General features: G+C 45.6%; 1 protein-coding gene across 1 annotated transcript in view; it reads left to right on the forward strand.

The window, feature by feature from the left end:
• ahdc1 (AT hook, DNA binding motif, containing 1) overlaps positions 1 to 23,088 on the forward strand; it is a 244,764-nt gene that overhangs the window by 188,365 nt on the left and 33,311 nt on the right. Inside the window, exons 2-3 of the mRNA XM_070898781.1 lie at positions 1,811 to 1,848; positions 15,549 to 19,417. Coding sequence (XP_070754882.1) covers positions 15,611 to 19,381 — 3,771 coding nt within the window. The 5' untranslated portion in view covers positions 1,811 to 1,848; positions 15,549 to 15,610 and the 3' untranslated portion in view covers positions 19,382 to 19,417. The remainder of the gene's footprint in view (positions 1 to 1,810; positions 1,849 to 15,548; positions 19,418 to 23,088) is intronic.

Raw genomic sequence — 23,088 nt, forward strand, 5'->3', positions numbered from 1 at the left:
CATTGCACATATTTTGAAGTTTCTTTTTTAATCTTACGCAGCCATTCTACAGTGACTGTTCTTAACCAATGCCTGCCTGTAAAGACATGACTATTGAAGTGACAGCAAGATTAGAGGAAATGTTTGGGGAAAGATGATGTTGGATGGGTGAGAAAAACAGTTGAGGTTACAAAATGTTGACATTAAACTGCTGAGTTCAGAAATGTTTATTCCAAGGCGTAAACGTTGAGGCATAGTAGTTGATGGACTTCTTCAAAAGATGGGGAATTGGACCTCATTCTGTCGTTACTGTGTTATAAATTCTGTAAAATTGTTTCCAGGAGATCTCACAGCTGGAGATTGCAGGTTGAGTCAGTGGGGGAAGGGGCAGGGGAGAGGGTTACATTTCCTTATTTCTCCTGGCTTGAATCTGCTTGAAACCGTAGAATACTAACGGGTCTTGTGGACAGCTGATAATACCCACCCTTTATTTGCTGAATAGAATAGTCTGAGGTGCAGGAACAGGAAGGTGCGCGTTGTGTGATAGCTGGTGTTGTTGAGATTGAGGGCTGATGATGTTGGCTGTGATTGCTGGCTTTTCTGTAGAATTTATTTCCTGGGACATCAAAAATAGATTCTAGTTTAACTGAAGAAGTGAATTTATTCCACCTTCTCTGGTTACCTGTGGACATCATTGATCACTTGGAGCTTTTAAGAATTTCTGCTGTCCACCTTTGAAATTGTAGGTTCTCAACAAGATGAGAACAGAGGGACCTGGGAGTGCAGGTCCACAGATCCCTGAAGGTGGCAGGCCAGGTAGATAAGGTGGTTAAGAAGGCATATGGAATACTTGTCTTTATTAGCCGAGGCATGGAGTACAAGAGCAGGGAGGTTATGCTTGAACTGTATAAGACACTGGTTAGGCCACAGCTGGAGTACTGCGTGCAGTTCTGGTCACCACATTACAGGAAAGATGTGATTGCAGCAGAGAAGGTACAGAGGAGATTTACAAGAATGTTGACTGGAGAATTTTGGCTATGAGGAAAGATTGGAGATGCTGGGTCTGTTTACTTTGGAACAGAGGAGGCTGAGGGGAAACCTGATTGAGGTGTATAAAATTATGAGGGGCCTGGATAGGAAGGACCTGTTTCCCTTGGCAGATGGGTCAACAACCAGGGGGCATAGATTTAAAGCAATTGGGGAGAGTTTAGAGGGAATTTGAGGGGGAATTTATTCATCCAGCGGGTGGTGGGGGTCTGGAACTCACTGCCTGAAAGGGTGATAGAGGCAGAAACCCTCACCACATTAAAAAAATACTTTGATGTGCACTTGAAGTGCCGTAACCTACAGGGTTACGGACCAAGAGCTGGAAAGTGGAATTAGGCTGGATTGGCTCGCGGTCGTTTGGTGTGGGCACAATGGGCCGAAATAGCCTCCTTCCATGCTGTAAATTTCTCTGATTCTCTGATTCTATGAGTTGTCAGTCACTGAGATAGTAAAATTAGCCAATCTTCCAATGTAAAGCCATTGCCTTTTATTTAGATGTAATTTGCCCACAATAGAACATAAGAAATAGGAGCAGGAGTAGACCATACGGCCCCTCGAGCCTGCTCCGCCATTTAATATGATCATGGCTGATCTGATCATTGACCTCAACTCCACTCTCCTGCCCTGCCCTGCCCTGCCCGCTCCCCATAACCTTTGGCTTCCCACAAGACCAATGCAATTGGATAAAATTTATTTAGCTTTTGACTTGTGTGGCCTCCTGAGATTTTAAACTTCTGCATACTCAAACTATCTACCCAATATGTTTTTCTTTTTCATTTCTCAGGAGTGTACTGAATACGAGGGGCAATGTCACAGCTAAAGGTAAGTCTCTTCACTCTTTATGCAAGTCTTGAAGCAATGCTAATTTTCTTGATTTAGTTGTCCAGTGCCACATTGGGGTTTTCTTAATATTGGAAAATAAATTGAAGCTCTTTGTAATAAGTTATTTATTTTGATATGCCAATTAATTTTAAATTGTAATTTGGAGCTCTCTACAAAATTTTAAAAATTGCAAATTATGACACAAAAAACAGTTGAAAATGTAGATTTATATCATTTAAAAATCTTCTGTCACCTGGGAGTATCCGTAAAATATATCAACAAGTAACGGTGTTCTTGGGCCAGTTTCCAGAGATTTTAATCTCGGAACATTCTCAAGTCACCCTTACTGTTTAAATTGTAATCTTTTAAACAGCAGACAATTATTAAAATTGTGCTTAGTCTGATTGAGTGAACCTGTTTAACATCACTTTCATTTATCATGTGCTCAGCTTCTGACAGACTAGTGGTGAAATCTGACAAGAAATGTTCCTGACAAAGACAACAGCCTAACATCGGTGGCTGTATTTGGCAAAATATTGGGCTGGATACCAAAATACAGATTGAGTGTTGATGCTATGCCAAATACAGCCCCATCATTCAATCACAGGAGTCGGCACTAATATAACAGTTCATTCAAGAAGCTTTAAAACAATCACACTTTGAGTGTTTATATGAAAAACACCGACATTTCCAATAGGGAAGGAGGGACGTAGTCTATTGTAGTTATATTTTCCGTTCCCTTTAAAAGAAAATTAATAAATGACTGGAATGTTGGCTTCAAACAATTAAAGAAAATAAATCTCTCGTTTGTCAGTTCTTTATTCTGACAGTAATATTGCAACTGAGTCGGGATAGCTGGTGATTGTAGGCTTTAATCAGTCAGAGAAGCTTTTAATTGCAGTCCGAAAAATGCCCTTGTGGCCAAAATTGATGACTTGTGCAAAAAGGCTGGGGGAGCAAGATTGATACAGTGTGCATCATATATGCTCAGTCACATTGGCAGGCCATTAGTAAAAATGAAATTAAGTAAAATCACATTGAAATTAATGTGGTGTCTCCCTACATGGGCAGCAGCCAGGCAAGGTAGTCTTATTCATCTCTTGGGTCTTGCTTCGTGCCTGCATTCAGAGCAGCCTCGAATGACGGCTTCAAGACCAGGCACACCAGTAGCATCGGTGTGTGTTGAGCACTCAGTCCCACCCTGGCCATTAAGGCCTCTGCCTGATCTTGGCTCCGATCTAAAACCTTCTGCCTGATTGTAGCCCGCAAGCTACTGCTCCTTCCCAACCTGTGTCTCTTCGGCCCTCCCCGTGCTGTCTGCAGAACTGCTCCCAAATCTGGACTGTCGTTCCGTTCTTTGCCTTGTGCTTCAGCTCACGTAAGAGCAGTTCTGTCATTAGGAACAGCGGGGCGGGGAGATGAGAGTTCCCAATCAGGGTCATAAAGAAACATAGAAAATAGATGCAGGAGCAGGCCATTCGGCCCTTTGGGCCTGCACCACCATTCAATATGATCATGGCTGATCATTCCCTCAGTACCCCATCCCTGCTTTCTCTCCATACCCCCTGATCCCTTTAGTCGTAAGGGCCACATATAACTCCCTTTTGAATATATCCAACGAACTGGACTCCACAACTTTCTGTGGCAGAGAATTCCACAGGTTCACAATTCTCTGGGTGAAGAAGTTTCTCCTCATCTCAGTCCTAAATAGCTTACCCCTTATCCTTAGACTGTGTCCCCTGGTTCTGGACTTCCCCAACCTCGGGAACATTCTTCCTGCATCTAACCTGTCCAGTCCCGTCAGAATTTTATATGTTTCTATGAGATTCCCTCTCATTCTTCTAAATTCAAGTGAGTATAAACCGAACCGATCCAGTCTTTCCTCATATGTCAGTCCTGCCATCCTGGGAATCAGTCTGGTGAACCTTCGCTGCACTCCCTCAATAGCAGGCACATCCTTCCTCAGATTAGGAGACCAAAACTGCACACAATACTCAAGGTGTGGTCTCACCAAGGCCCTGTAGAACTGCAGAAAGACCTCCCTGCTCCGATACTCAAATCCCCTAGCTATGAAGGCCATTTGCTTTCTTCACTGCCTGCTGAACCTGCATGCCAACTTTCAATGACTGATGTACCATGACACCCAGGTCTCGTTGCACCTCCCCTTTTCCTAATCTGTCACCATTCAGATAATGTTCTGCCTTTGTGTTTTTGCTCCCAAAGTGGATAACCTCACATTTATCCACATTATACTGCATCTGCCATGTATTTGCTCCCTCACCTAACCTGTCCAGTCCCCTCCTCGCCGTGTGTGAAAGCTCTGTACAGGTTGTTTGTCATGAAATGGTCTGAAACAGGAATTAAAAACATGTTTTAAAACAAAAATAAATCACGTTTCAAAAAGATCACAATGGGCCCAATGCTGATCTGTCTCTGCAATGGCTCCTTCCAGTTGCCTCATTTTAATTTTTGACTCCAAACATCCCACACAATGAGCCTGTTGTAATTTATGCACCTGGTGAGAATGCTCACAGGTTTGTGGAACTGTTGACAGCAAGGTTCCTGTCCATGTTTATTTGTTAATTTGTGGGTTTCGGTGCCCTTACAAAAGGGGGCACTTGATTTAAAGTTATATTAAAATAGTTGTAGAGCTGTTGAGTTGGGAGTGGCTTAGCCAGTCATGTGATATTCACAAAACTCAAAACCCCATCCAGTTGGGTTCGGGGGATCCACAATGAGGCAGGTGATTGTGAGCCTGGTGGATGAACATAAGAACATAAGAATATAAGAAATAGGAACAGGAGTAGGCCATACAGTCCCTCGAGCCTGCTCCGCCAATCAATAAGATCATGGCTGATCTGATCATGGACTCAGCTCCACTTCCCCGCCCGCTCCCCATAACCCCTTATCCCCTTATCATTTAAGAAACTGTCTATTTCTGTCTTAAATTTATTCAATGTCCCGGCTTCCACAGCTCTCTGAGGCAGTGAATTCCACAGATTTATCAGATGAACTGGTATTGTGTCGTGTGATTGTTAAACCTTTGCTAATAAACCAACTAGTTCTTAATAGCAATGTGTTGCTATGAATTTTTAAGCAAATAACCCATGAAGCAAATACATTACAGCAGTTGATCCAGATTGTTGAGAGAATGTATTACCATTGGGCAGCTGGTAATCTGCTGCTCCCCTTCAATGTCTACACTTGTGGCAGGGTCCCTATAGGTTGTTCAACAAAAGATTCCAAGTCACGGGATAACTCGTGTGGCAGGTGTGAGCCAAAGCAACAGAGTACAAAGTGTCTTCACTCTCTCTGACATTGCATATCCACTCCTTGCATTATGAAGACCCCCTCCCCCCATCATAAACAACATTTAGACTCCTTTTATCAGGTGTTGACACTCCAGTGGCTTAGTATATAAATAGACTGCAAGATGGTGATGTGTGTCTAAGCCACACACCAGGAAAGACTAGTATTTGGTCACCGGCCTATTCTGTGTAAGCTGTGCTCAGCCAGAACAGAGGTGGAAGTGTGATAATTGCCCTCGTCCCTGGGTTAAAGGGGTGGGGGGGGGGGGGGGGTGAAACCCAGACAGAGACTCTCATTCCCTCTTACCGTTTGTTGACCTCGGCTGAAAAGTGCGCTCATGAACGGACGCAGAATTTCCCTCCGTCTCCCTGACTGACCTTGCCCGATGCTGGCTGAGTCCAGGGTGGGCTGGGCTGGGGTGAGGTACCCGCCCATGTCTGCCAGTCCTTCCTGCCTGTCTGAACTCACAGACCCCTCGTGGCTTGTGCCCACGGAGCTGTATCCCAGCAGCAGCCTCGGCCTTCAGGAGAGAGGAGCGGTGAATATTGAGATGAGGGAGGGGAACTGTTCTGCTAATTCCTAAATATTTTCCATTTTTAAATCGTTTTATTTATTCATTGAATCAGCTGTGGTTGGTCCCACAGAGATGATCAAGAAACTGAAAATAAAAGAGCAAATGTTCCCACGTTTTAATCTTCACCTCCGTTATAAATGCTGCATTCGATAGAAGTATAATGTGTTGCACATTATTTGTTCAGTTTGAGTTTTGTCTTCAATGCAGAATGTTCAATTTAAAAAGTACATCAAATAAACGGAGACAGACAATCTGTTCACAAGCACTTACATTTAAAGTAAATTTTAAAAAATATTTATTTTACCTGAAGCAACTCCTCATGCAGGCTATTGCAACACCCTAAACTTATCGCGTTAACATCAGTGAATGTGTCCTGCATTATCCGAATGGACAGGATGTGATATTTAACTAAACATTTTGGCCGGGGTCTCTTTGTTTGAGATGGCGCTGGATACGTTTTGTGGCAAGATGTGTGTTCTTGTTCGGTCACCGCAATAGTCCCTTTCTTCGCTGACCCTCCATTCATTATGAGCTGCACCAGTGGGAGAATGACGCGGGGCAGTCCGCTGTGCTTCCCTTCGATCATTGGGGTCTCTTTAATGCCAACAATTCCACTTTGGTGTAGGTGCTGCCAACTCGCCTTACATCGCTTCCCATCCCGACGGCTATGGTTTTTGCCCACAGTGCGTTTTCTCCCCATTCCCTTTCTTGAGCCTCCTTGTTTTTCGCTGCTTGTTCTCACGATAGGCGAGTAAAATTGGCAAGTCTGTTACCCACCTCCAGTTGCTTGGAGAAGGAAGTGCCATGTGCTGTCTTCTTGAATTGCTGGCCGCTGATTGTTTTTTTTACAATGTTGTGGCTGCGGAACCATTTCCGAGGCACCAACACAGTGTGGGGCTCGTGTTGTTTGAAGGCCAGACCTGTGCCATACATGGCCCCTAGTAAAGAGGGTAAAATAAGGCCATCTGCCAATGCTCCGCCAATGCCACTCTGTTTGTGGCCACGAGAAGCAGACAGCAATTCCATGGAATGTCTCACTTTGGAGAAGGGGAAATGATTGATCTTTACTGGGCACGTCCTTGTAACACCATAGCAGGGAATGGGAGCTTGCTGGCAGGAGCATGAACACAAAGACATATCTTACCACACTGCCACTGGGAGGTAACACATTATTTTTTAGTGCTAAGCTAAATTAATACGATTTCCCTTGTTACAAGTTGAAGCTTTATAAAGCACAATTAAATATGTTTTTGAATTACCCGGATCTAAATATTCTAGGTGTTAAGAGCCATTGTTCATAATTTAATATTTAATTGTTCTAAATGTAAAACAATCTATCTATTTGCTCATACAAAAGCAAAATACTGCGGATGCTGGAACCTGAAATAAAAACAGAAAATGCTGGAAATACTCAGCGGGTCAGGCAGTGTCTGTGGGGAGAGAAACAGAGTTAACGTTTCAGGTCGATGACCCTTCGTCAGAACTGTGGTGGTGGTTTGGTGCAACTGAGTGGCCATTTCAGGGGCAGTTACGGATCAACCACATTGCTGTGGGTCTGGAGTCACATATAGGCCAGACTGGGAAAGATTTCCTTCCCTAAAGAACATTAGTGAACCAGTTGGGTTTTTACAACAACCTGGTAGTTTCATGGTCACCATTACTGGCACTAGCTTTTTCTTCCAGACTTAAAACAGTTCTGAAGAAAGGTCATCGACCCGAAATGTTAACTCTGTTTCTCTCTCCACCGATCTGCCTGACCTGCTGAGCTTTCCAGCATTTTCTGTTTTTATCTATCTATCTTCTATGATATAAAGGCGATTACAAGGAATAAGATGGGTTATCCTTCATTTCAGATCTCCTTCACATATTGTTGGTCTATTCCCCATTTATCTGTCACTTGACTCTTCAGTTAATGCTTTAAAGCACAAGAACCTTGCTACAGTGAAGGGCGTGTGACTCTTCCCCTGTCTGTGTGTAAGCTAAGCTCTTCCTAAACCATTTTAGTTTTACTTGTCCTATCATCTATGGTTACATTCCTATCTTGCTGCTGTTCCATGATACCAGTCGTGAAGAAAGCTTGAAATTCTCATCTTCTCACTCGTTGGCTGTAAGTCTTGTGACGACATGAGTTTGCCTAGCAGTTCGTGACTTGACCCCCCCAGCCCCAATTGGATCATTTAATTATGGGCAGATCTCTTTTTATTTCTTCTCTATTGATCACCCATCATCCCTGTGCTCATTGATCTACATTGGCTCCCGGTGAAGCAATTTCAAACTTCTCATCCTTGTTTTCAAATCCCTCCACAGCCTCGCCCCTCCCTATCTCTGTAATCTCCTCCAGCCCCACAAACCCCCCGAGATGTCTGCGCACCTCTAATTCTGCCCTCTTTAGCATCCCTGATTATAATCGCTCCACCATCGGTGGCCGTGCCTTCTGTTGCCTGGGCCCCAAGCTCTGGAACTCCCTCCCTAAACCTCTCCACCTCTCTTTCCTCCTTCAAGATGCTCTTTAAAACTTACCTCTTTGACCAAGCTTTTGGTCACCTGCGCTAATTTCTTCTGATGTGGCTCAGTGTCAAATTTATCTGTTTTGCTTATAACCCTGCTGTGAAGCGCCTTGGGATGTTCTTCCACGTTAAAGGCGCTATATAAATACAAGTTGTTGTTGAGAGAGTACAGAACAGCACATTTGACGTGCATTGGTTCAGTTGTCCCTTCTGTTGGGTAACCATTGGGGTGGCACCTGATGGCGAAACACTCTGGCCTTCTGGGTTGTAAAAGATTGAGTGTGGGACGTTGCAAAAGGAGCACCAATATAAAGCGATCCAAAATGCTGGACTATAAGGGCTATAAATGCTCATTCGACATTGCTTACAGTCATCCTAATCCAGGTGTAAACAGCAACATGACGATGGAAAATGTGAGTTACCGTTCTTCATTGAAGAAATGGTCATAAAAGAACAGATGTCTGTGTCCCTTTCCTTTCTGGCCTTACATTGCCGAGGACGTGAGAGAACACATTGAAGTAACCAACTTGTGGTGCTATCTGTCACTGAAAATTAATAGAATCATAGAACGGTTACAGCACAGAGGGAGGCCATTCAGCCCGTCGAGATCATGCTGGCTCTCTGCAAGAGCACTTCATAAGAACATAAGAAATAGGAGCAGGGGTCGGCCATTTGGCCCCTCGAGCCTGTTCCGCCATTCAATGAGATAATTTTCTCAACCTTTCCTGTCCACTTCCCATAATCCTTCACTCATATCATTCCACAATGTGTCTATCTCCACTTCCCTGCCCTTTCCCCCGTAGCCCTGCCGATTTATGAAGTCTGATCCTAAATGAGGAGTTCATGTTTCACGATGAACACCTTCATGTTGCTTTACCAAAAAGCAACAAAAAAAAAACCTTCCTGATTCTGGAAATCAAACAAAAAACAGGAAATTGGTGGAAAGACTCAGCCAGTCAGTCGGCATCGATGGAAAGAGCTGATGAGGCCCTCCTTCCAAACTATAACTTCATGTTGCTTTTCGTGCTTCTCTACACAACCCCAACTAGTTATACAAGATATGAACAAAGCAGTCAGCGGCTCTGACCAGCTATCAGTCACACCAGAGGCCTCCAGAGCTTGGCTTGAGATTGGGTTTAAAACTACAGGGTCAATTGTTGACAGCATTCAAAATATCAATGAACATTATTGGTATTCTTTTGCACTATTGTGGCCTAAGTTCCTTGCTAAAACTTCTGTCTTGTTTGGGGGAACTAAGTTCACATGTCAACCTCATGACAAAAAGTAGATACATGAGCGCTGGTCGAAAATAGAGTTTTTCCCTCATGAAGTGACAATCTTCTGCATTCCCAAAACAGAACTATCTATTCAAGTCAAAAATGGATTTGAAAGTTCAATCACAACAGCCTATGATTAGACCTTGGTGGCAGATAGTATGACACCACTGATACTGTAGTATTGAATATATTTAAGGCGGAGATAGACAGATTTTTGAGCGATAAGGGAGTAAGGGGCTTTGGGGAGCGGGCAGGGAAGTGGAGCTGAGTCCATGATCAGATTAGCCATGATCTTATTGAATGGCGGAGCAGGCTCAAGGGGCCGAATGGCCGACTCCTGCTCCTATTTCTTATATTCTTAACTCTGTGTTGCCTATCGGGTTCTAAAGTGCTCACAGTTCCATCCCATGGAGAATGTGCTCAGAGTCACTCACACATTTTCTCCCCCTCTCTGCCAGCCCTCCCCACACATAGAAGACATTACATAAACGTAAAGCAGTCGGGATCTTTGTCCTCATTTATTCATTGGACAAATAGGCACTGCAACATGCTGCAGTTAGATTTTATGTAACCTTCGACTGTTAACTTGCTCAGTAGCTGTTACAGAATAATCAAAGGAAAGGTTCTCGGCCCATTCTGACAATAGACAAAACTAGACTTTCAAAGTCAGAGTGAATGCCTTGCAGGCATCCTCACCATCATTACTAAGCCCGATCAATCACCTGACTTTAACTCTTTAATCGAGTGACAGTACTATGATGCGCTACATTCATCTTGCAAAGATCAAGTTTGGGGCGAGATATTGAGGATTCAGAGAGGATGCAGCGACTGCGAAGAGCTGCATGATGCCACAAACACTTCAGCGATGCAAGCTGAAGAATAGACGCGGGATGGTTGGAGTCCGCTCCTGTTGTCTGTACAAAACTGGGACCTACTGTATGAGGACAGAAAGTCAATTCTGAGGTACTCTGTTGCTTTAGTCCATCCACAATGAAGCTAATAGAGTCGAAGGGTTCATAAGAACATTCGAATTAGGAGCAGGAGTAGGCCATATGGCCCCTCGAGCCTATTCCGCCAATCAATAAGAACATGGCTGATTTTCAACCTTCAGTCTCAATTCCCGCCCGATCCCTCGATTCCCCTAGAGTCCAAAAATCTATCGATCTCAGCCTTGAATATACTCAACGATTCAGCATCCACAGCCCTCTGGGACAGAGAATTCCAAAGGTTACAACCCTCTGAGTGAAGAAATTCCTCTTATCTCAGTCTTAAATGGCCGACCCCTTATCCTGAGACACTGCCTCCTCATTCTAGACTCTCCAGTCAGGGGAAACATCCTCGCAGAATCTACCCTGTCAATCCCCTTCAGGATGTCCTAAACTCCAGAGGTTCTCTGTCGTGCATAGCACGGTTGTCCAACAGATGTAAATCTCAGCTGATTGTAAAGTTTTACGCTCCAGTATCTCCAGGCAATCCCAAAACGCCTCATAATTACACTATTTTGTATGATCTACGTTAACGAGGCAATCCTTCTGTAAGATAGGTTGTTGCATCGCTCCTTGAAAGAATTGAGGGAAAATAGGTAGAAGTAATCTTGGATATTTATGCTCTTGTAGATGAGAAAATGAATATGTTGGGAATTGATTGCCACAATGGGTTAGCACATCGTCCTTACAATTCTGAAGTTGGGATTTGAATCCAGCCCAGACTGTTATGAAAGTTTCTCTCTACGACCATAAGATTTAATATGTCTCGAGTTTGGCCAGTCGGAACAAAGTTCCTACTGCGTACAGTGCTGCTATGCTGCTGTGAACCTCCGATATAGTTTGTGGAGTTCCTGAAGGTGTCATTTAAACTGATTTTTAAAAAGTATAAATGACTTTACTCCCCACTTTTAATCCTCTTGCTATGTCCTCTAATGTTAGCTAACATGGGAAATCGCACAGAGCAGAAATTGCAGAGTGAATGGTGTAACTCCTCGTGGCTGTTTACAGCTCCCTGGGAGAAGGCTATCTACCTGCTTTCTGACATGAGGAGGCATAACCAGTGTCAGCTGTGGCTCAGTGAGCAGCACTCTCGCCTCCGAGTCAGAAGGTTGTGGGTTCAAGTCCCACTCCAGAGACTTGAGCACAAAAATCTGAGGGAGCGCTGCACTGTCGGAGGTGCCGTCTTTCGGATGAGACGTTAAACCGAGGCCCCGTCTGCTCTCTCAGGTGGACGTAAAATATCCCATGACACTATTTTGAAGAAGAGCAGGGGAGTTATCCCTGGTGTCCTGGCCAATATTTATCCCTCAATCAACATCTGGTCATTATCTCATTGCTGTGTGTGGGAGCTTGCTGTGCGCAAATTGGCTGCTGTGTTTCCCACATTACAACAGTGACTACACTCCAAAAGTGCTTCATTGGCTGTAAAGCGCTTTGGGACGTCCTGAGGTAAAAGTCACTACATAAAAAAAGAATGGGGAGTGAAGCGATGGTTAGTTTAAGTGGCACCTAGTTTCCGATTTCCGACTGGAACCTCCTCAGATAATTTGCAGATCACAGAAGGCAAAGTGTAGTGTAAGTACAACCCATGTCTGGCAGTGGTGGCCATTGATGAGTGACGGAAAGGGCTTCGTGATAATCTGGTTTTGAGCAATTTGGGACGGCATTTTGCAGTGAGCCATCATCGATCCCTTCAGGTGGTTTGGTCTCCTGTCGCTCCCGAGTCAGATCATTCTCTGTATTTGACGTGCTTAAGAACCCAATACCAGCTCCTAGAACAATTGCTTTTCAGTCCGCACTTCTTATTGAGGCGTGGTCATTCTCTTTGAAGGTGGAATTACTGCCGTTGGGTGTTCTTGCGATGAGTTCTGCCAGACTTTCCGTATCACCCAAATAGCTCCATTCTATCACAGCTCTCTCACACGCCCTTCCTTTTTGGAAAAGGGTTGAAGCCAGCCAGGAAACTATGGGTAAATCAAGATAATGTGATGATGGAAATCTTGACAGCAGAAGGGTTGCCGGGGCTGGAATGCAGGTGTGGGAAATGTTGGCACACAGACCGACAGGAGTTAGGATGAGTGTAAGTGAGATAAAGGTATTTCTAACACCTGGTGAGAGGCAGCTTTGTCCCCAAAACATGAGGCTGTGTGCTAAACTTAAAATACACTCGTGTGATCCAAGAGTTTGCTTCCTGGCCATCTCTTGTGTTCCCCAACAAAACAGTGTTCCTCTGAGACAGTGTCGCTTGTGCCATACTGAATCTGCATCATTTCAACTATCCCTTCCTTTCTCAGTCCCTCTGCATTTCTGCTCACCTTATTGTGTTACTGACCGATTTCAAAGTCTGTCTGCCCTTCAAGAAACTTTCTTCAGTTTCTGAATGTCTGCTGCTTCTTCCTGATGGCGACTGGGAAATGTGAAATGTGATTGACGATGCAGAAACTTGATGGGAAAGAAATGAAATCAGGTTCCAAAGCACACTCGAGAGTGAACATAGGAAATAGGAGCAGGAGTCGGCCATTCGGCCCCTCGAGCCTGCTCCGCCATTCAATAAGATCATGGCTGATCTGATCCTGGACTCAGCTCCACTTCCCCGCCCGCTCCCCATAATCCCTTACTCCCTTATCGTTCAAAAATCTGTCTATATCCGCCTTAAATATATTCAATGACCCAGCCTCCACAGCTCTCTGGGGCAGAGAATTCCACAGATTTACAACCCTCTGAGAGAAGAAATTCCTCCTCATCTCAGTTTTGAATGAGTGGCCCCTTATTCTGAGACTATGTCCCCTAGTTTTAGTTTCCCCCACGAGGGGAAACATCCTCTCTGCATCCACCTTGTCAAGCCCCCTCATTATCTTATAAGTTTCAATAAGATTACCTCTCATTCTTCTGAACCCCAATGTGTGGAGGCCCAACCTACTCAACCTTTCCTCATAAGTCAACCCCCCTCATCTCCAGAATCAACCGAGTGAACCTTCTCTGAACAGCCTCCAATGCAAGTATATCCTTTCTTAAATATGGAGACCAAAACATAGTAGACATACGATGTCCCGATCGGACAGAGGGCTGGTGGTACGAACCGTTCCTATCTTCACCACCTGCCCTGAAACACCACCTGGATCGTTCTTTTATCTCTCTTGAGGGGTGGGCCTGGAGTAGGATATGGGCAGGACCATTTAACCTGTGATATGTCGGGTTCTTTGTCTCAACTCTTGGGTGAAACCCTCCTTCACATTTACCCTCCCAGGGTTGGAGCCAGACAGGACGTTCTTGGCCTTCAGATGTTTGAAGCTGCCTGTCTTCAGATATTTATGTTCATGCTTTTCAAGTGGCTTTAGCTATTGCACCGTGGAATGAATCGCTCAATTCGAACACCAGTCTGGAGACTTTTTGGTCTCGAGTTATTTGTTCCAACCCACGATTTCTCACAAGCCGCCAAGACCTCGGTCTGAAAGGCCGTAGATGAAGTTGGAAGCTGTTTTCTGTGTTTCGGTTTCTCTCCTCAATCTTGCACTCGATGCCTTTTCTTATAGATGCTCCAAACTCTATTAGGACTCCTTCGGGATGACCAATTGTCTGTAAAGGAGACTTGAAGTGAAGGAAAAAGGAGGGATGCTTACCAAAGGCATTGTGACGATTCTTTGAATAATAGTCTCCTTAATGTATATCCCAACTTAGGGACCCTTAGAAGTTTAAATCAGTTTGTGTAAAAATATGATGCACTGTCATTATACACTACGTCAATAGAAAATGTTATAGGCCTTTAATGAGAATATTAATTTATACTAAAATGGAAACGTTAAAGACACACATCTTCCCTATTGGCAAAATCAAAAATACACCCATGGTATGAAATGGAGACAATCATTTGGAGAGTGAGCATTGCTATGCTTGGGGCAGTTAACTTCCGACATATCATCCTTTTTAAAAAATTGTTCTACTAAATTAAAGTTTTCAAATGGAAGCTCTAATCACATCAAATTAACACTGGGGGTTATTTTGATATATTAACTAAAATATCATCATATTGGATCAAACATACTGCACTTTCTCCTAACCCTAAAACTTAATTAATTCCACGATTCGAACCTTAAATTGAGTAGAACAACAGAATGCTATATTTAAAAATGTGCTCTTATTTTAGCTCATCTGACACAAGATTTGTTTCTTTCTCCGATTACAAATGTTTATATGCCACTATAATCTACAACATTTTTTTATTCTCTATGTTAGACCTGTTTACAAATATAAATAGCACGATCATATGGAGGCAGTTTAAAATAAACCAGCATGTTTTTTTTTTATTTTTTATTTCCTTTAAATTTGTTTTAACTATAGGTGCTTCCATAAACTATAGGAGCTCACAAACCAACACCTATTCCAGTGCTGCTAACATTAACATTCAGAGCGTAAACCATTTCAACTGATCTAGAGGAGAACACACACCTCACCAAATCACCAGCCATAATAAAAAAAATGTCCGTCTCTAAGGAACCTTGTAATGGCTCTGAAGAAAACGCAACAATTGCTTTACCCAATGGGTCTCTAGATGTAAAGGATGGTCAGTATTCAAATGCATACACTTATAATGAACCCGATTCTGTGATTGAAATGGATTCAGTTGGTATTTGTCAGACTAGGAACACAAAAAGTTGTTATTACGAGGAAAGCCTTAAGTCAGACATGAGATCAGACAAAGCCAGCAGTGGTAATGCTGAAAAAAATGAAGTTGCGAGCGAGAAAATGTCCACTGATACACTCCATAGAAGTTTTCCAAACGCTACATTGGGAACTGGGAAAAGAAAGATAAACAACACTGTGACATTGCTGAAAACCAAATGCGGCAGTGGCAAATATAATTTGTACCCTGTAGTAACTCTAAGAGATATCATGAAAGACTTAAGTCTCTTGTCTAATGACATGCAAAATAATGGCATCAACCTCAGTTGTGGTACACTTAAAATTGACTCCAGCACCTTGCAAAGTAATGGAAGCAAAGTAGCAAACAATGAAAAGACAGGATTACAGTATAGTTTCTTTTCTTCAGTTGTGCTGGCTGGCAGTATTAGAAGCCCAGAGGAAAGCCTGCATATAAGACCTAATTCTCAGATGGCAAGCAGAAGGCAAGCAATGGAAAGAACGCAAAGGAAGGAAAGTGCTGACCATTGTGAACACAGGCGTGTTGAGTATGAGAAGTTTGACCCAGCCGACACGGACTCGAAACTCGAAACTCTCATCTCGTCCGCGGTATCGCCCAACAACAGCTTCTTTGAAAACATGTCTTCGCTGTACAGCCTGCCAGAACATCGGCACCACGCAAACTGTGAAAGCTCCAAAACTGGCATCCTGAAACACAACAGCCAGAATGAGGAGGGGAGCAACGCTGGACTGCTTTTAGCCGAGACCACGTGCAAAAAATATGCCCTGAGAAAAAAGACAATGATCCAGTACAATCGGGAAAACAGCCTGGAACAAATTGAGTTTGAAAAATACTGCAAGAATATCTCTCTCCCTTCAGCATCAGCAGAAGGATGTCAGGATTACGCAGCTGTCTCTCGGTTGCCTCTTAAAAGGACACCTTTCAATAAGAATCCGAAATCTAAATGCAAAGGAAGTCGCAAGATGTTGGTTAAGATAACGAAAGTCAATATTCAGAAGTACCTGATGCATGCAGAGAGGAAAACAAAAATGTGCCAAAAGGTTTTAACGCACAACAATTTGAGTGCCGGAGTCAAAATGGACTGTATCACTCTGCCCGAGCTAAGCACAGTGACAGTACCAGCAGTGAAGAAAGGTAGGAAAAACAAGATGGCAGCGTTGCCGACGGGTGATGTTCCTGTCGTCATCAAAAGGAAAAGGGGAAGGCCAAGGAAAGTGTTGCCTGAAGGTAGCACCGAAACCACCAATCACGTCAAAAGAAAGCCAAGGCATCACAAACTTTCTCCGCCACAGCCTACGTACATTGCAGGGTCCAATGACAGTACCACAGACTATGCAGACGTTTTGTCCAAATTGGCCTTTTTAACGAAGCAGAGCCTGATCCTGGGCCGATGCTCACCGCCCAGGTGCTGGTCCCCCAGTGACCCCGGGTCCTTTCAGCGATCGGCTTCCGTACACCAGGACATGTCTCAGTTTTACCGCACGTTAGCGGGCACGCGGAGGAGAGGCGGGAAAGCCGGCTGCTCGCGAGGCAGGCACGTGGGGCAGCTGGCAGAGTCGTCCTCCACTTTCAGCGACTTCTTCGAGGGGATCGGAAAGAGGAAACGGATATTCTTGGGCGAAACCAAACTGTATGCAAGAAAATGCAAATGGGGTACGGAGATGAAGGAGAAGCCAGTGCAGAGGAGGAAACCCTACAAGCGTGCGCTGCCATTTCCGGAGCACGGCATTTTTCAGAACATGAATGCTGAAAATTCAGAATGGGCACGGCAAAATGAAAACTGTTGGACTGTGAGTCAAGGTTATCCTTCAAAGCAACCAATCAGAAATGGCTTGTATCCATCTTATCCAGGGATATCCACACAATCATTTCCCAATGCTATTTGGGAATCGGGTTCCGTGTCCAGGAACGGATATTTGATGAGTCGTCTTTCCTCCAACCAAAGCAATGTTGCTCAGCAAAGTCCCGGCTGCATTGCTGGTTATTTCCGTTCTCTGCTTGATTCAGACGATTCTTCAGATTTGATGGACTTATCCTTTTCACAGGCTGGGCAAGAATCGTGTAACATAACTGGAAGTTTTGGAGTCAGTAACTCAACGCAGCCATCAAGACACTTGACACACTACCAAGACGGTTTTGATAAAACCAGTTCTCCTAACTGTGTTGGTAGCCAGCAACATGGAAGTCAAACAGGACAGGCTTATCCACAAATGATCCCGGAGAATTCTGATAGTGTTGATTATGGCTCCTCATATCATACTTCTGATACCGAAACTTTCCAAAGAATTGCTCCTCAGCCACCTCTCTCGCGACAGGCTGGCCTTTCGTGTCAACAAGCTCCAGATAACTACGGTCATTACAGTAATTACAGACCCAAAGTTCAAAGTTTCAGTAACTCAGATGTATTGCAGCAACCGCGAGAGTTCTCTGGTCTCGACTTTCTAGGCAACAGAGATTGTACATTTGGCTATGACGCAAGCAATAATGTTACTTCCTCTCAAGCCACCTCGACTGATACATACAGTCAACATGCAATTGGTTCAAACCTACACTTTACTAAGGCTTCTTCATTTAATTCTTTTAGGCCAGACCGCAGTCCTCTGACTTTACAAGCATCTTTAACTTCTGAGAGTCAGTCAGATGCAGCTTGTTCTATGGACCACACATCTCAGAAATATTTCAATTCGTTGCAGTTATCGGCTGATCCCACCAGGCTGGCATTTCCTCGCGGACTTCAACTGAGCTGCAAATCCAGTTTCAATCTCTGCGATGGGAACATGGCGTATTTTAATCACCATTATGGCCCGGTGCTGGACTGCAACCTGAACGAGTCAAAGGACATCTTGGATATTTCAAACTATACACCTCAGAAAGTAAAGCCGAGTTCGTTTCCCGAGGCGTTCACCGAATCGTCGCCCCATTTCGGCTCGCCGTTTGACAATTCCGAAGGCAGTGTTAACATTTGCAGCAGTATAGCAAGCGAAGAAAAATCCAGTCTCTCAAGCCTTGAGAAACTGATGATGGACTGGGATGAGACGACGCCCGTTGAAAGAGCTGGGCCAAAGGTTGGTTCCAAACGTCAGTGGAACCATCATGTACCGTTCCCCAGTGATTCCAAAGCTGTATATGGAAGGCGTAAACGGATTGACATGTCCAGCCCCTCTCCGTTAGTTTTTCCAGCATCTCCCCCATTTCCTTCCAGAAAGACTACGACACCAAGACAGATGAGGAATACCAGAAGCCCTTGTACTTCAAGTAAAAAAGAACAATCTGTTCGCAAATCAAAACTATTACATAAAGCTCAAGGAACAAATCCTGTATTCTCCGAAAGCACAGACTGCGGTTTAGATTATGCCTATAGTGGAGATAGCAGTATGCCCCCGACTCTTTCAAATGTCCCAAACTTTCAAGTACAAAAAAGTGACCAGAAGGAATATTGTAGCTTATATCCTTCAGGCTGTTCTACACCAATGCCCGATGAGAATTTCCCCCCAAGGTTTCCTGGTAATGACATGCAAGAGACTGTTTCTATGTATTCAGACCTAAAGCAATCTGCCTTAGAAGCAGAACCCTTTCAAAGCCCTACACAACTGCTCTCTGCCCAAGCACTGCAACATTCAAGAAACCAAGATCACGAAAGACTACTGTCCGATAACCAAGATCTTTTTAGTTTGCATACCCCAGGATATGTAGACAATCTAGAGTCGAATGAAGGGAAAAAACATCCAGCTTTTTATGACCCATTGGAAAACAGCACAGGAGCAGATGCTGCACACAGCACTACCGCAGCCAACAGAGATTTGCCAGTATCACAGCTCCGCTTTGGGGCTGAGAATCCAGTTGTTTTGGAAACCAACGCCAGATATTTGCAGAATTCTACAACTTATAGCTCATTCGATGAGAACAAGAAGGAAGCTGAAATGTCCCTGTTTGGGATGCAGAGAAGAAGCAATACACCCAGCACTGGACCCCAAATAATCCCTCTAAACACAGTAGCACAAATCGAGAAAGAAGCACAGAAGCTTGCTATCGATTACAGCAGTTCTGTTTATGCCAGTGCTACAATAAATACAGCCAATGCTTCTCCTGCCTCGAGTGATTCTTCAATACACGTGGACAGCAATTACACTGACAAACCAGGAAATCGCAGACAGGCAGCAATGGGCTTACTACTAGACCAAAATCAGGATGAGGTGTACACAGGAAATGCTTCACAATGACTTCTGATAACGTTACAAGAAAATCTGTGCAATTAGGTAAGAACATGTTATTCATTTATTTCCTCCTAGCTTTAGCCAGTGCTGACAGAATTGTTTCTCGGTATGAAGTATATTGTTTGTTCGTAGGCTCTACGACCATAAACAAATATATTATGTATGATGTGATACATTATTGGTAGACATTGATGCAGATCATGTTTCGCGTAAAACATTTGATAAGATGAAGAACTGTGTTTCTATATTGCAATTCAGGATAAAATGCTTTTTCTGCAAAAAAAAATCCTAATGTGTATATGTTTTGATTATAATCTAATTTTGTTTTACTCATGAATAAGAGCAGCACACCTTTAACGTTCTGGATGAAAAAGCCTTTATCTGATCAAGCACCCATCACACACCCCCAGAAAAAACCCACCAATCATCTTTTGTTATTCAGTCTTCCACAACCATTTTCAGCCACATTCCTGTTGCTTCTTAACAAGAGGAAAGGCTGTCCTCATTTTCTCTATTCATGGGGAATGGTAAGGCCGGCATTTATTGCCCATCCCTAATTGCCCCTTAGGAAGGTGGTGAGCTGCCGCCTTGAGCCACTGCAGTCCGTGTGGTGCGTCGCAGTGGTTTTGTACAACAGAATGGCCATTGAAGAGTCGCAAAGAGGCCAGAGCGAGTAAGAGCAGCAGATTTCCTTCCCTAAAGATGGGTTTTTAACAACAATGTGGTATTTTAATGGTTACCGTTACTGATGTGAGCTTTTTAATTTCAGATTTATTAACTGAATTTAAATTCCCCAGCTGCCATAGCGAGATTTGAACTCGTGTCCCTGGATCATTAGTCCCGGCGCCTGGATCACTGGTCTAGTGACATAACTACTCTCTTAAAGCTCCCTCTCCCATTATAAGAAGATAAGAAATAGGAGCAGGAGTAGGCCATTCGATAAGATCATGGCTGATCTGATCTTGGGCACAGCTCCATTTTCCCGCCCGCTCCCCATAACCCTTGATGTCCTTATCCTTCAAAACTCTGTCTATCTTCACCCTAAAGTTATTCAATGACCCAGCCCCCACAGCTCTCTGGGGCAGAGAATTCCACAGATTTACAACCCTCTGAGAGAAGAAATTCCTTCTCATTTTGGTTTTAAATGGGCGACAACTTATTCTGAGACTATGCCCCTAGTTCTAGACGCCCCCATCAGTGGAAACATCCTCTCTACATCCACCTTGTCGGGCTCCTCAGAATCTTGTATGTTTCAATAAGATCACCTCCCATTCTTCTAAACTCCGGTGACCTACGCCTTTGTGTATTAGTTATTTAGGTGAGTATGACTTGATGTTCAATGCAACAAAACAACGTGCTGCAATCTGACTTTAACATCAGTGTCCGCTGCAGGAAGCCCTTGCTTGCAATCAATCACGGCTATGATTTTGCCTCTGACTGTTGTCTGCTATCTTAACCTTTAAAGTGAATTACAAGGAAGATGCCAAGTTGGATCACCTCAGCTCTTTTCCCGTACACATTCCCGCAAGACGAAACTGCCCATCCCCCCCCCCCCTCAAAAAAGCAAATGTCGGGAAGGAAAGCAATTCCACTAAAATCCTCTTCCTCAGAGTCACGGGGCTGGGATAGAGCTTTTGTGGCCCTGATCAAGTTAAATTTCACCTCCAAGGTCTCCATTGATTTGAAATACAACATTTGGGTCAATGCCTCGATACTCATAAGTCAACCGACCTGTGACCTCAAGGCCCTGAGGTTAACCATCTAGTCTACTCTCACCAAATCAAAATTTTAACTGATGACCTGACCACCTTTCAGCTGAAGGATTCGTTAATGAAGGAAATATGCTGAATACACAGGGGGCGGGGAGGGAGGGGTGGGGGGTATGGGTGGGGGTGGAGGGGCTATGAGTGGGGTGGTAGGAGGTTGGGTGGGGTGGAAGGGGGGTATGGGTGGGGTGGAGGGGGTTATGGGTGGGGTGGAGGGGGTTATGGGTGGGGTGGAGGGGGTTATGGGTGGGGTGGAAGGGGGTATGGGTGGGGTGGAGGGAGGTATGGGTGGGGTGGAGGGAGGTATGGGTGGGGTGGAGGGAGGTATGGGTGGGGTGGAGGGAGGTATGGGTGGGGTGGAGGGGGGTATGGGTAGAGTGGAGGGGGGTATGAATAGGTGGGGGGGTATGGGTAGAGTGGAAGGGGGTATGAATAGGTGGGGGGTATGGGTAGAGTGGTGGGGGGGTATGGGTAGAGTGGAGGGGGGTATGAATAGGTGGGGGGGTATGGGTAGAGTGGAGGGCGGTATGAATAGGTGGGGGGTATGGGTAGAGTGGAGGGGGGTATGTGGGGTGGAGTGGAGGGGTTGGGTAGGGTGGAAGGGGGTATGTGGGGTAGAGTGGAGGGGTTGGGTAGGGTGGAGGGGGTATGTGGGGTAGAGTGGAGGGGTTGGGTAGGGTGGAGGGGGGTATGTGGGTAGAGTGGAGGGGTTGGGTAGGGTGGAGGGGGGTATGTGGGGTGGAGTGGAGGGGTTGGGTAGGGAGGGGGGTATGTGGGGTGGGGTGGAGGGGTTGGGTAGAGTGGAGGGGGGTATGTGGGGTGGAGTGGAGGGGTTGGGTAGGGTGGAGGGGGGTATGTGGGGTGGAGTGGAGGGGTTGGATAGGGAGGGGGGTATGTGGGGTGGAGTGGAGGGGTTGGGTAGAGTGGAGGGGGGTATGTGGGGTGGGGTGGATGGGTTGGGTAGAGTGGAGGGGGTATGTGGGGTGGAGTGGAGGGGTTGGGTAGGGTGGAGGGGGGTATGTGGGGTGGAGTGGAGGGGTTGGGTAGGGTGGGGGGTATGTGGGGTGGAGTGGAGGGGTTGGGTATAGTGGAGGGGGGTATGTGGGGGAGTGGAGGGGTTGGGTAGAGTGGAGGGGGGTATGTGGGGTGGAGTGGAGGGGTTGGGTAGGGAGGGGGTATGTGGGGTGGAGTGGAGGGGTTGGGTAGAGTGGAGGGGGGTATGTGGGGTGGAGTGGAGGGGTTGGTAGGGTGGAGGGGGTATGTGGGGTGGAGTGGAGGGGTTGGGTAGGGAGGGGGTATGTGGGGTGGAGTGGGAGGGGTTGGGTAGAGTGGAGGGGGGTATGTGGGGTGGAGTGGAGGGTTGGGTAGGGTGGAGGGGGTATGTGGGGTGGAGTGTAGGGGTTGGGTAGGGTGGAGGGGGTATGTGGGGTGGAGTGGAGGGGTTGGGTAGGGTGGAGAGGGGTATGTGGGGTGGAGTGGAGGGGTTGGGTAGGGTGGAGGGGGTATGTGGGGTGGAGTGTCGGGTTGGGTAGGGTGGAGGGGGGTATGTGGGGTGGAGTGGAGGGGTTGGGTAGGGTGGAGGGGGGTATGTGGGGTGGGGTGGAGGGGTTGGGTAGGGTGGGGGGTATGTGGGGTGGTTGGGTAGAGTGGAGGGGGTATGTGGGGTGGGTGGAGGGGTTGGGTAGGGAGGGGGGTTGGGGGGGTGGGAGGGGGTGGGGTGGAGTGGAGGGGTTGGGTAGAGTGGAGGGGGTATGTGGGGTGGGTGGAGGGGTTGGGTAGGGAGGGGGGTATGTGGGGGGAGTGGAGGGGTTGGGTAGAGTGGAAGGGGGTATGTGAGGTGGAGTGGAGGGGTTGGGTAGGGCGGGGGGTATGTGGGGTGGAAGTGGAGGGGTTGGGGTAGGGGGGGGCGGTATTGGGGGGTGGAGTGGAGGGGGTTCCCCCCCGGGT

Source organism: Pristiophorus japonicus, chromosome 14, assembly GCF_044704955.1.
Source record: "Pristiophorus japonicus isolate sPriJap1 chromosome 14, sPriJap1.hap1, whole genome shotgun sequence".
In the NCBI taxonomy this organism is placed as follows: Eukaryota; Metazoa; Chordata; class Chondrichthyes; family Pristiophoridae; genus Pristiophorus; species Pristiophorus japonicus.